This window comes from Silurus meridionalis, chromosome 8 (genome assembly GCF_014805685.1).
Source record: "Silurus meridionalis isolate SWU-2019-XX chromosome 8, ASM1480568v1, whole genome shotgun sequence".
Taxonomy (NCBI): domain Eukaryota; kingdom Metazoa; phylum Chordata; class Actinopteri; order Siluriformes; family Siluridae; genus Silurus; species Silurus meridionalis.
Window position 1 is genome coordinate 2,148 of NC_060891.1, and position 14,387 is coordinate 16,534.

Consider the following 14,387-nt stretch of genomic DNA (forward strand, 5'->3'; position numbering starts at 1 on the left):
TTTATAAAAGATTCAATGCAAAGGTTTTTTTATCAAATTTTATGCCGGAAACATTTCTGACAAGTTACACAATGTTTAACTTATCTTTATAAAACCAGACAAAACGCGCGAGGGTGCGAGTTTAATAAAACAGGACAGATGGGCAGAATGCCGCCTCTGAGCATGCGCGGAATACTGTGCAATAAAAAACTGTGGTAAAGCAAACACGTGTGTGTGTGTGTGTGTGTGTGTGTGTGTGTGTGTGTGTGTGTGTGTGTGTGTGTAGACACGTGACTTCCGCCTCCGAAAGGACACCAGGTTTCCATGGCAACATAAACACTGAGTCGCTGCACTGAACGACACCGTGTTTTTTTCAGCAGAAACCTGAGCTAAAACTGTAGTTTCGGAATTTTTCCACATCATCGTGCAGGATATCGATTTATTGTAAGTGCCATTTTGACGTTTTCTTAGTATTTGAGGTTGTCGTTAACCCAGCTGGCTGTTTCTGTGCAAAACTTTAACCATGGCTTTTGGGAGAAAATTAGAAGAACTGAACATGACGACAGAAGAAATAAATCGTTTCAGTAAAGCCATGAAGGACAAGAAGTTTTCTGAATTGCTCCACGAGTACGCCCAAGAAATATCAAACCCTGAGAACAAGAAGAAGTACGAGGAGGAAATTACACAGCTGGAGCAAGAGAGGGGCATGGAGGTCAAATTTATCCATCCTAATGCCCACCATGTGCTGAAGACCAGTGTGAATGGGAAAGAGAAGTGTTTCATTAATATCTGCTCAAATAACCTAATCAGCAAGCCGACATGTGAAGCCAGAAGGAATGAAACGGGCCGGGCCGGGCAGTACTGGTCACTGCCATACAGTTTAACACCTGGCAGGCCTCATACAGATGGCAAGGGCAATAAGTGCATGATATATGACGTCGTATTTCATCCAGACACACTTTACATGGCAAGTAAGAACGCAAGATTCATGAAACTTGTCAATGACACTGCAACACAAGGAGTGGAAGATGCCTTTAATGTCACAACAGACAAAACCAATACGCTATTGAAAAAAACCCGATACAAAGGTGTGCCTCAGGCAGCTGTAATACGGAAACCCATCCCTGGTCAGCCCAAGAATGAAGAATCTGCTGCTCACAATGAAGCTTTTCCTATACTTTACCCAGACACCATGCCAACCAAAGACTTCAAAAGTCTCTCATCTTCTCAAACCCAAACAACTACCAAACAAAGTTCTTCACTGCCAACACAACCACACCACACTATTAAATACAGATCACTGGTGGATCTGCAGGACTACAGATGCTCCAAAGACTCGGCTCCAAAGACACGGCCAAAAGAGATCGTCATTAGCATATATTTACCACTTCTAAAATCAGCAGTAGATGTTGACCTAAACGTGATGGACAGAAAGCTGACTTTAGAGTCCCAAAAGCCAGACTACAAGCTGGAGCTACATTTGTCGTATCCTGTGGATGATAACAAAGGAGTAGCCCAATTCAACACGACTACAAAACAGCTTACCGTAACGTTACCTGTACAGCCGGCTGAAAACCCTGCTGAGGTTCATGTTGAGAGCATTAAGCCTGAACCTGAAGATAGAGATGTGTTGAAGAGTTCAGACAAAGCAAATGAAGAAATGCTCAAAGATGAAGCAAGTGAGCTGAACATCTCAGATACTAGTTGTGAAGCCCAGCCTCAGAAAAAAGGAAAAGATGATGATAAGCTTTTCTCCTCCGATGAGATACAAAATTGTAAAATGGACTCTTTGGAATCCAAATTAAATGGTTCACATTTGGCCAAAGCAGATGAAACACTGACTTATCAAATAAACACCGAGACACACAGAACATCAGAGAACGTAATGAATGTGCCCAAAAAGGGTTTCCTTCTTAATGCATGTACTCAAAAGACGTCTTTAGAGTTTCATGCTAATAAAGAAGCTGAAAATAATCAAGACAAGGTAAGAGATATTAGATTTATTAAAACCCATCTTCAGCTTCATGTATAATAATAATAATAATAATAATAATAAACTGTGATATGGAAAGTCTGTTTAAATACTTGTCCACTGAACATATTGTGGATGTTTTATCTGCTGTGTTTTTATAGCATGTTAGTTTTGAGTTCCACACTTGAGTTCATCTGTTTAAGCCGTTAATATTGGACTCTAACATTAATAATAATATTAATAATATTGGACTAACACATGTGGCTTCTACTTGAGTGGAATAAAAACTTGCTGCTACACCAGTTCTTTGTATCTTTTGAAAAACATTGGATGTCTATCATAAACATAATAACTATTACCTCTGACCTGCATGTTTTACAGGAGAACCTTCTCTCAGGTACAAAATCAAACCAACCTTCTTACATGGAATCTTCTGAAACATGTGAAAATTGCACACTTGAAATCCCTGTGGTGGAATTACAAATGAAACAGGCTGCATCGCAATTAGAAGAAACATTACATGATGTTCAAAATACTCCTGCCGACCCGTCCAGTTGGGTAACCGGAAGATCTGAGGTGCAGCCATCAGCCATCAGCGATGGACCAAACCAGCTGAATTCTCCATTAGACAAAGACACTAGAAAGACTTCATGCAGAGCCGAAGAGATGTTAGCATCGTCTGAGCAGAAAAGCTCTTCCAAACTCATTTCAACACGAGTGGCACAGAATGAGAAAGTGGATGATGTTGATTCTTCCAGACAGAACGAAGCAGATTTTAGTATTTCTACCTCTCCTGACATTCTTAGAGAGAAAAACCCTGAAGATGGTAGTGAGGTTATTATTTCTGACCATACCACTTCTGCTGCCCTCTGTTTCCAGAACTCTCTATGGTTTGAGCTTGAATAACAACATGATTCACTTAACGTTCATTTATGGCCCAAATCTTTCCTCAGGATCTTCTCACCCTGTGTTATAGTGATTAATTCTTCTTCTTCTCGCCGCAGCAGATCGTCCTGTTATAGTGATTCATTACAGGATAATAAATGGACCTTAAACAGCTTTGGTCACTGGAACATCAAACTGCTTGAAGATGGTCTTTTAACCTTTACCTTTAACATGCTTGTCCATTATTTTCTGTCTGACCTTCTCAGAAACCCTGGCTTTCTCCAGGACTTTTCTTTTAAAGATAATTAGACAATGCGTTTGAAACCAGAGTGTAATCCAGTTATTTATATTTTGTTTTTTTGAGTAAACACATTTGTCTTTGTTTTATTATTTTAAAATATTCAGTTAAATCAAATGTGAAAAGCAAAATCAGATTTGTAGTAAATATGGAATAAACAATGATGGACACAAATAACTGATAAACAGAGCAGACTTACTCACAAAGTGATGATGACATCATGAAATGATCGTTTGTTCAGTTCTTATTAAATAAGTGTTTCAGGACTTAAAAATAATAAAGATCCAAAAGTGTTCATTTATTTGATAATCCACAAAAATCCATAAAACATGAAAAGAGTCAGACACAAAACTATAGACAATTAAAGAACTTATAACACAATGTTGTTTTGCGGAACATGAAACTGCCTTTAAAAAATCTCTGGCATTTGTTTGTTCGTATCTCCAACAAAACAAAAACATGTCAAAGCCAAACTACAGATTGTCCATCTCAAGTAAAAACAAGAAAACTGTAATAAATAAAATATGGCCATGAGATGTTTCCTGTTGGTCAAACATAGATTATGACTGCTATAGCAGTAACACACACACGCACACACACTTCTCAGCTCAGGCCTCTCTGCACACAGCTGTCCAGAAACTGGCAGTAACACGTGAGGGAGCAGAAATGGCGCTGAATTGGAGCCTCTGTACCTCCCATGTCATCCACTAACACCACAGTGTGAGACACCAGGTGCAGGTTCATGCTACCGGCCGTCTGTACATACGAGCGAATGCAGGTGCAGCCACAGCTGCACACCTTTGCAAGTTCCATGTCTCCACAAAGGTGAAAGGGAATAAGATGAGGTGCATAAGGAATTCTATTGCAAAAAAAACAAACAAAAAAAACAGTAAACAAGTAATTACTTTATAGAAGGTTTAAAATTCAATTACATCTGATTCATTCTGTGTAAAATAAACAATAAGTTTTCTCCATGTTTTTCACAATAAAACTGAAGCGAATGTGTTCCTGTGATTTCATCATCATGCATCAGTCTGTATGTTTAAATACTCACACATTAGTCTCAGACTGATATCGGAATAAAAATAAAGACTTTTAAGGAGTTATGAAAAACGGTCCATGTGTTCGAAGCACCTGAAAAACGTACCTGGAGTTGAGCACAGCTCGGGAGGCCAGCTCCTCCAGGCTGAGAGGTAACGTGAGATGAATGCTGTGATCAAGAGGATTGGGCTGAGTGAAGGGGTTCCCAAACAGGTCCAGGTTCTCCAGTGACAGTTTGCGAAAGTCTCCGGGCAGCACGGTGAGTTTATTGTGGGCAGCTGAAAGGAAACGCATCTTCGTGAGCTGGCCGATGTGAAAGGGCAGTTGTACCAGCTGATTTTCATCCAGTTTGAGACTAACAAGTTCACGCAACTTGCAAAAGCAAGCAGGCAGCAGCTTCAGGCCGTTTTGACTCAGGTCCAGATGCTGCAGAGATTTCTGGAGACTGGAGAGGCACAGGGCTACACTGAAGCTCTCTAAGCGGTTGTTGCGGAGAATCAGTTCTGTCAGGAAGTGGAGGTCACCAATGGTGTCTGGGAGCTTCTTGATGTGGTTATTGCTGAGGTCAAGCGCTCGCAGTGATTTTAAAGACAGCATGCGCATGTCCACCCTGGAGAGCTTACAATAAGACACTTGCAGCTGCTCCAGAGAGTAGGGGAAGCTGGATGTGAGGGGATAGTCCTTCTTAGACGTAATGATGAGCTTCTTTTTGGGTTTTTCCACATCTCTGGCACGAACAGGGGTAAGTGTGGAGAGGGAAAGACCATCTCGAATAGTTCCTCTGTGTGCAAGTCGAGCAGCTGAGAGGAAGTTTTTCAGGCTGGAAGTGTCTGCCTAAAGTAGTAAACAAAAGTGGAAAAGTGCTTAATAAATTCACTTTCCCTTGTCTGAAACTGTATTTATTCATAACACCATGAGAAACAATCTGTAGAACAGCTGCAGTTTATAATAATCCGTTTTACTGGTGTGGATGTTTGAAAAAGATCTGTGAATTTCTATCAAACAGAACAAATGGCTCCTACGTGAGAATTTGTTGGTTAAAGAATGTTCTGGGGGGGGACCCACATGGGACCCTTTAGAAGCTGTTAATTATGCTAAATAAAGTTCTCAGCATTCGTCTGATCTGATCTGATCTGATCTCTGAGCTCTTTCACCATGATGACTTACAGAAAACAGTCAAAACAGAAATTTTGTACATTTTGCGATTAGACATTGAGTCCCTGCCTAGATGGTTTTTATTAGTGATCATTTCACAGATGATTAGTGCACAGCTTTTCCAAATGTCCATCCTTTTTTCAATTTGAGAAATCTACAGGACATTCGTCAAAAATATTTCAGAAAAATAAATGTGCTCCTCTTCGGATTATATACATTTTTAAATGCTTTTTAGATGTTCATTCTTTATTAAAAATTATATTTACTGTATAAGCAATTTGATTTAATTCCATGTGAAAGCACTTAAAGCACTTTTGTACGTCCCTCTGGATAAATGCTAAATGCCGTAAATGTAAATGTAAAGAGGCAGATGGGTCACATTTACCCGTGAGCGACGCATCCGTCGTCACTACTTTTCTCAGGGAAACAGCTCCCAGTGAGGTTCCCGATTCGAGAAAAGCGCGATTTCTCCAGTGATGGAGAGCGCGTAAGCACAGTGATGACACTATCACTTTGTGATTGAGGTGGCGCTTCGGACATAAGCGCTGCACCGTAACCCAGCACTGAAACTCTCTCATTCCCAACAGTCCCAACGGTATGACAGACACTGCCGAAGCCATCAGCCCCAGCAGGCGTAAACAGAGTCTGAATGGAACCTTCTTTCCTCTCTGGAAAAGAGAGAGACAACTGCGAATCGACCTGATGCGCTCTTCTGATAGAAAAGCCTAATACAGGTCTGAGTTCAGCCTGAGACCCAGGTAGATTATTTCCTGTGTGGGCACCAAGCAGCTTTTTGTCTCGTTTATTCTGAAACCTAAGCCAGTCAGGTGAGACAGAAGCACACTCGTATACACCTCCGCTCGCTGCCGTGACGGAGCGCAGAGGAGGAGATCGTCCAAATACGCTGACACTCTGAGACCCGATGCTCTCAGCGGTGACAGTGCAGCTTCGACACCTTTGGTAAAGATCCATGGAGCTAGAACCAGCCCGAACGGAACCGTGAAATATTCGCAGGCTGTGCCCCGATAGGCAAAGCGCAGGAATTTCCTGTGTGCCGGATAAATGCTTACGTGAAAATACGCGTCCTTCAGATCCACTGATGTAAACCAGTCTCTGGGACGAATAACACTGTACAAAGCTTTCAATGTGAGCATCTTGAACTTGTACTTTCTGAGCTGTATGTTAAGGTTCCATAAATCCAGAATGGTACGGAGACCCCCCCTTTCTTGGGAACGACAAAGTACCGGGAGTAAAAACAGAGCTGGCTGTCCTCTCGCGGCACCGATCGAATTACCCCTTTGCTCAATCACGCCGCTGAAGAGCGACGGTCTCACAGCAAATTGCAGGCGATATCGTGTATTGTAGATTAAACCCAAGGTATTGTGGATAAAACCCAAGGATGAACTGCGCATGCGCACCAATTCTCCGCGTAAGCCCTCGGCCCACTGCCTGGATGCACGGAACAAATCTTTATTATTTGGGAACATGGAACTTTCTGCTCTCTCTCTTGCATAACCCCACAGGTGGAGAGGGGAGAAGTAACTTGCCGGGCACTGGGGGAACTGGTGCCAACACTCCAAATGGAGAATTTTCATCAGCTGAACATAGTCTTTGAAACACTCCCCAACGCCTTTTCGCTGGAGGGGGAGGACAAGACTCCCAAGATGAGTCGAGGGGTGCTATAGAAACTCAGAGAGTGCTGCCACCCTTCTTTTTTTTAGGGTTATATCAGTGTCAGGCTTATATCAGGATCAGTGTTAGTGTTAGGGTTATATCAGGATCAGTGTTAGGGTTAGTGTTATATCAGGATCAGTGTTAGGGTTAGTGTTATATCAGGATCAGTGTTAGGGTTAGTGTTATATCAGGATCAGTGTTAGGGTTATATCAGTGTCAGGGTTAGGGTTAGATCATTATCAGTGTTAGGTTATATCAGTGTCAGTGTTAGTGTTATATCAGTGTTAGTGTTAGTGTTATATCAGGATCAGTGTTAGGGTTAGTGTTATATCAGGATCAGTGTTAGTGTTAGGGTTATATCAGGATCAGTGTTAGGGTTAGTTTTATATCAGGATCAGTGTTAGTGTTAGTGTTAGTGTTATCAGGATCAGTGTTAGGGTTATATCAGGATCAGTGTTAGGGTTATATCAGGATCAGTGTTAGTGTTAGTGTTATATCAGGATCAGTGTTAGTGTTAGTGTTATATCAGGATCAGTGTTAGTGTTAGTGTTATATCAGGATCAGTGTTAGTGTTAGGGTTATATCAGGATCAGTGTTAGTGTTAGGGTTATATCAGGATCAGTGTTAGGGTTATATCAGGATCAGTGTTAGTGTTAGTGTTATATCAGGATCAGTGTTAGTGTTAGGGTTATATCAGGATCAGTGTTAGTGTTAGTGTTATATTAGGATCAGTGTTAGTGTTAGTTATATCAGGATCAGTGTTAGGGTTATATCATTATCAGTGTTAGGGTTAGTTATATCAGGATCAGTGTTAGTGTTAGTGTTATATTAGGATCAGTGTTAGTGTTAGGGTTATATCAGGATCAGTGTTAGGGTTATATCATTATCAGTGTTAGTGTTAGGGTTATATCAGGATCAGTGTTAGTGTTAGTGTTATATCAGGATCAGTGTTAGGGTTATATCAGGATCAGTGTTAGGGTTATATCAGGATCAGTGTTAGTGTTAGTGTTATATCAGGATCAGTGTTAGGGTTATATCAGGATCAGTGTTAGGGTTATATCAGGATCAGTGTTAGGGTTATATCAGGATCAGTGTTAGTGTTAGTGTTATATCAGAATCAGTGTTAGGGTTATATCAGGATCAGTGTTAGGGTTATATCAGGATCAGTGTTAGGGTTATATCAGGATCAGTGTTATATCAGGATCAGTGTTAGTGTTATATCAGGATCAGTGTTATATCAGGATCAGTGTTAGGGTTAGGGTTATATCAGGATCAGTGTTAGTGTTATATCAGGATCAGTGTTAGTGTTAGGGTTATATCAGGATCAGTGTTAGTGTTAGTGTTATATCAGGATCAGTGTTAGGGTTATATCAGGATCAGTGTTAGTGTTATATCAGGATCAGTGTTAGGGTTATATCAGGATCAGTGTTAGGGTTATATCAGGATCAGTGTTAGTGTTATATCAGGATCAGTGTTAGTGTTATATCAGTGTCAGGGTTAGTGTTAGGGTTATATCAGGATCAGTGTTAGGGTTAGGGTTATATCAGGATCAGTGTTAGTGTTAGTGTTATATCAGGATCAGTGTTAGTTATATCAGGATCAGTGTTAGGGTTATATCAGGATCAGTGTTAGGGTTAGATCATTATCAGTGTCAGTGTTAGTGTTATATCAGGATCAGTGTTAGGGTTATATCAGGATCAGTGTTAGGGTTAGTTTTATATCAGGATCAGTGTTAGTGTTAGTGTTATATCAGAATCAGTGTTAGTGTTAGTGTTATATCAGGATCAGTGTTAGTGTTATATCAGGATCAGTGTTAGTGTTATATCAGGATCAGTGTTAGTGTTAGGGTTATATCAGGATCAGTGTTAGTGTTATATTAGGATCAGTGTTAGGGTTATATCAGGATCAGTGTTAGTGTTAGTGTTATATCAGGATCAGTGTTAGTGTTAGGGTTATATCAGGATCAGTGTTAGTGTTAGTGTTATATCAGGATCAGTGTTAGTGTTAGGGTTATATCAGGATCAGTGTTAGTGTTAGGGTTATATCAGGATCAGTGTTAGGGTTATTTTAGGATCAGTGTTAGGGTTAGATCATTATCAGTGTTAGTGTTAGTGTTATATCAGGATCAGTGTTAGGGTTAGTGTTATATCAGGATCAGTGTTAGTGTTAGTGTTATATCAGGATCAGTGTTAGGGTTAGTGTTATATCAGGATCAGTGTTAGTGTTAGTGTTATATCAGGATCAGTGTTAGGGTTAGGTTATATCAGGATCAGTGTTAGTGTTAGGGTTATATCAGGATCAGTGTTAGTGTTAGGGTTATATCAGGATCAGTGTTAGTGTTAGGGTTATATCAGGATCAGTGTTAGGGTTATTTTAGGATCAGTGTTAGGGTTAGATCATTATCAGTGTTAGTGTTAGTGTTATATCAGGATCAGTGTTAGGGTTAGTGTTATATCAGGATCAGTGTTAGGGTTAGTTATATCAGGATCAGTGTTAGGGTTAGTGTTATATCAGGATCAGTGTTAGTGTTAGTGTTATATCAGGATCAGTGTTAGGGTTAGGTTATATCAGGATCAGTGTTAGTGTTAGGGTTATATCAGGATCAGTGTTAGGGTTAGGGTTATCAGGATCAGTGTTAGGGTTAGTGTTATATCAGGATCAGTGTTAGTGTTATATCAGGATCAGTGTTAGGGTTAGATCATTATCAGTGTTAGGGTTAGATCAGGATCAGTGTTAGTGTTATATCAGGATCAGTGTTAGGGTTAGTGTTAGTGTTATATTAGGATCAGTGTTAGGGTTAGTGTTATATCAGGATCAGTGTTAGGGTTATATCAGGATCAGGGTTAGGGTTACATCAGGATCAGTGTTAGGGTTAGGGTTATATCAGGATCAGGGTTAGGGTTAGGTTATATCAGGATCAGGGTTAGGGTTATATCAGGATCAGGGTTAGGTTAGGGTTATATCAGGATCAGGGTTAGGGTTACATCAGGATCAGTGTTAGGGTTAGATCAGGGTTAGGGTTATCAGGATCAGTGTTAGGGTTAGTTATATCAGGATCAGGGTTAGATCAGGGTTAGGGTTATATCAGGATCAGGGTTAGGGTTATATCAGGATCAGGTTAGATCAGGTTAGGGTTATATCAGGATCAGGGTTAGATCAGGGTTAGGGTTATATCAGGATCAGGGTTAGGGTTATATCAGGATCAGGGTTAGGGTTATATCAGGATCAGGGTTAGGGTTATCAGGATCAGGGTTAGATCAGGTTAGGGTTATATCAGGATCAGGGTTAGGGTTATATCAGGATCAGGGTTAGATCAGGTTAGGGTTATATCAGGATCAGGGTTAGGGTTATATCAGGATCAGTGTTAGTGTTAGGGTTAGTTATATCAGGATCAGGGTTAGGGTTACATCAGGATCAGTGTTAGGGTTATATCAGGATTAGGGTTAGATCAGGGTTAGGGTTATATCAGGATCAGGGTTAGATCAGGGTTAGGGTTATATCAGGATCAGGGTTAGGGTTATATATCAGGATCAGGGTTAGGGTTATATCAGGATCAGGGTTAGGGTTATATCAGGATCAGGGTTAGATCAGGGTTAGGGTTATATCAGGATCAGGGTTAGGGTTATATCAGGATCAGGGTTAGATCAGGGTTAGGTTATATCAGGATCAGTGTTAGGGTTAGATCAGGTTAGGGTTATATCAGGATCAGGGTTAGGGTTATATCAGGATCAGGGTTTGGGTTATATCAGGATCAGGGTTAGGGTTATATCAGGATCAGGGTTAGGGTTATATCAGGATCAGGGTTAGATCAGGGTTAGGGTTATATCAGGATCAGGGTTAGGGTTATATCAGGATCAGGGTTAGGGTTATATCAGGATCAGGGTTAGATCAGGGTTAGGGTTATATCAGTGGGGGAGATGGTGGGCTGCAGGAAAAACTAAAAGGAGGAATTTGGACCAGTCTGGGGGACCAAAGTGTGCGTTTCATCTCCGAAAGAGGAGACTGAAGAAAGAAATACCCAAAATTTATCCCTAAACCAAGAAAAGCTGAACATCTGATCCATTATCTCCTGTTTATCTTTAGATCTTAAACCCAAATTTCTTCAGTGTAGACCAAAAACCAAATTTGCTGTGCCATTCCAATACTTTAGGAGGGGCTGAAAGTTCATGATGAGTTTGAGATAGATCATTAAATGGATGGTGTTACCTTGCTCATGCAGATGTCCACCATGGGTTCTTTAAGTCGTACAGTGGCTTTCCCCTCTTCTACAAAGCATGTGAAAAACTTCTCTATGTTCTCCTTCAGCTGTAAGTGCAGAACACAAAAAAGCCGAGAAGTCAGTGGCATTTTATCTATAAAACCATCACCTTCTGACCAAACTAAACTTCCACACTGTTGAATAAAATCTCATTTTTCTATAAAAGCATCTGTAACTTCAAACTTTCATTCAATTCACACTGTTTTTCACGTCTTATTGTTAGTGCTGTCTGTGGTGGAAGATCTCACGAAGTAATCAATAAAACATTCTGTTTCCACACATGGTGAGATTTCTAAAAGGAGTGACCACCGTCAGCGCTTTAGAACCCTGAGGACTTCAGCTCAAGAGGAATAAAGAACCTAGAACACTTTAGAGTTACTATAAAATAAAGAATTAGTGCAGACATTCCACAACATGCACCAAAAAAACAGATAAAAGCATTAATGATCTTCTGTAATGTATTATTTTATATACATTAAATAAATGTTCTGTATCTAATTGTTGTGATACAAGAGGAATAAAATACTGCGTTGTTATCTACAGATCAGATCAGCAGCTCCACCCACATGGGGTTTAACCATCATTTAACTGAGTGATTAATCAGTGTGTAAAATAAATACAATGTGAACGTGTGAGCATCCGATGATGTGCTCTTTAAACGTCCCAGTCCACGTTTAGTCCCATTTACTGTTATAATGAGCTCCACTCTTCTGGGAAGATGTTCACCTAAATGTTGGAGTGTGGTTTGTGGAGATTCGTTCAGCTACAAGGGCATTAATAAAGTGAGGTAGTGATGTAGGTGAGAAGGTGAGGAGGTTCCGGGGGTGCAGTCAGTGTTCACATTCATCCCAAAGGTGTTCAATATGGTTGTAGCTCTATAGCAAGAGATCTTCCGCTCTAAACCATGGAAAGCAGATCTTCATGGAGCTAGCTTTGTGTACAGGGAACAGGTTTGGGTCTCCTAGTTCAAGTGAAGAAGAAATGTCATGCTCCTGCATCCAAAGACGTCCGATACACCATTTTAACAGCCATTTGTTTATGTGAGGAAGTGACGTCTTTTGTCCTTCTGGTTCGTTACTGCACACATTCAGAACATTGGTGAAAACCACTTTATACACAGTGACACTGCGACAGTTTATTTATTCCTGCGATTAAAAATGTCAAAACAAGGACCATGTTGTTCATGATCTCAGAATAGAAACCAGTTTACTGTTGGAAATCAAATGTTTACATTTCTGAAGAATAAAAACAATGTGACATCTGTATTCCAGCAGTGAAGACAGAAGGCTGGATACTAACAGCTCAGAGATCTCTACTGTTATCTGTTTACTGTTATTAACACCAACATCACGTGATCAATTAGAATTAGATTAAAGAAATTAAATAAAACACACATTAGGCAGCATTGTATTGCACCTTCTTGCTTATTCGTGACCACACACAGGGTTCAGATGGAGCATTCAAACCCGCAGTATCATCACAACGCCTTTATTATTGTTTACACAATTGTGTTTTCGACTTTGTGTACCGGTTTGGGGAAGAAACGCACCAGGGTGGAAATAATACTTTTGGCCAGATGATGTAGAAGGACAAATTGACCATACTGGTTCTGTAATGTTCTTCCAAAAGGAAAACACTTGCCTTGTACTTGGACCCAGTCCTGTCTTTTGCAGTACAGATGAGCAGATAGACACTGGGTATCTGAGTCTTCTGGTCCACATGTCTCCCGATGGACAGCACGGCCCTGGAGCCTCTACCTCGGTTCCTCAGCCCGAATGTGGGCAGCATCCGATTCACAACCTCCACATCACACTGCAGCTTCATACCTGAACCGAGAAGAAGCTGCTCCGATGTGCTGATCTTCACCTTCTGTACAGTAACAACACTAAACTTTTCTGCTGCGCGGAATCATAAATAACCTGTTATTGTTTAGTAAACAGCCAACATGGCCGCCTCCACTGAGGGACTGGTCTGGGGTGCTAGCAGGAATATATTAGCTCCTTATAGGATATAAACAACTTCCGGCAAAAAAAACAACAACAAATAAATAAAGAAAACCGGCTGCAGATGAAACCCTACGGTATGAAATCAGACTCGCAGCTGCTTCTCCGCGGCTCTGAAGACAACTCTCCCGCGCGCAACACAGTTGATTTGCGCATGCGCACGACTGCTTCGCTGCGCGTGTGGAATTACCGTAGTGTACAGTAAAGAAGAACAGCATAGAAAACCTGTATTTATCACGTAGATTACAGCACCGTGAAATTCCTTTTCTTCGCATATCACAACTTGTTCTGGTCACCATGATACAGCTCAACAGCAAGAAAGATAAATAATGAAGAAACTCCTGCCCCGTGGCCTGATGTGAGCAGTTGTTGAAAAGGTTTTGTGTTGATGATCATTATAATAGAAATCAATCAGTGTTTGAGTCATAAATCTCATTCTATTAATAGATCAGTGTGCTGAGAGTCACATTCGAGTCTTTACACAGAAACTGAGGTGATTAAGTGAAGAATCTTGTGATAAAAATGATCACAGGAACATTAGAGTTATAATAAATCACTACTTTGAAAACTTAAGTACATTTGAAGGTAAAAACTTTTGTACTTTTACTCAGTGAAAGTTTAAAGCTGAAGCCCGAGAGAAGAATCCGAATCCAGGTCTGAGTGAGTCTGAGTAAAACAGAGAGCGGCGTCTCCTCCATGTCCCTCAGAGAGCGGCGTCTCCTCCATGTCCCTCAGGGAGCGGCGTCTCCTCCATGTCCCTCAGGGAGCGGCGTCCAACTAAGAGCTCCATAACACTTCGCGGGTTTCTAAACACTGGTGAAAACGTGCCTGGAGTGAACTGGCTGATGTTAAGCGGTTCTTCTCCTGTGAAAGAAAAGTACCAGAGAGAGTCTATAATACGGTCATGCTCTTATCCAGAGAAACTTACATTTATCTCATTCATACAATTGAGCAGCGATGCGGTTAAAGGCTTTGTTTATTGGCCCAGGAGTAGCAGCTTGATGTGGCTTGGATTTGAACTTCGAAGCCAAAGCACAATGTTCTCATCATTAATCTGCCCCTTTGCCCATCAGTGGTGGTGCAGGAGCGGATGTACAGAAGAGGAGGAGGGTGCGCTGATAC

The 14,387-nt window shown here is 40.9% G+C and overlaps 2 protein-coding genes across 3 annotated transcripts; one reads left to right on the forward strand and one right to left on the reverse strand.

The window, feature by feature from the left end:
- Positions 1-300: 300 nt before the first annotated feature.
- On the forward strand, positions 301-3,323 carry dnaaf2 (dynein axonemal assembly factor 2). The gene is made up of 2 exons (XM_046856590.1): positions 301-1,963; positions 2,333-3,323. The coding sequence occupies exons 1-2, from the start codon at positions 503-505 to the stop codon at positions 2,855-2,857; spliced, it is 1,986 nt and encodes a 661-aa protein (XP_046712546.1). The 5' UTR covers positions 301-502; the 3' UTR covers positions 2,858-3,323.
- An 88-nt stretch (positions 3,324-3,411) lies between these two features.
- Positions 3,412-14,352, reverse strand: lrr1 (leucine rich repeat protein 1). 2 transcript variants are annotated; one of them, XM_046856596.1, is made up of 4 exons: positions 14,194-14,352; positions 11,211-11,309; positions 4,282-5,009; positions 3,412-3,993 (listed from the first exon to the last, which is right to left on the reverse strand). In XM_046856596.1, the coding sequence occupies exons 1-4, from the start codon at positions 14,206-14,208 to the stop codon at positions 3,738-3,740; spliced, it is 1,098 nt and encodes a 365-aa protein (XP_046712552.1). In that variant the 5' UTR covers positions 14,209-14,352; the 3' UTR covers positions 3,412-3,737. The 2 variants fall into 2 exon arrangements, with proteins under 2 accessions (XP_046712552.1, XP_046712551.1); XM_046856595.1 differs by lacking the exon at positions 14,194-14,352 and adding an exon at positions 12,904-13,715.
- Positions 14,353-14,387: the final 35 nt, after the last annotated feature.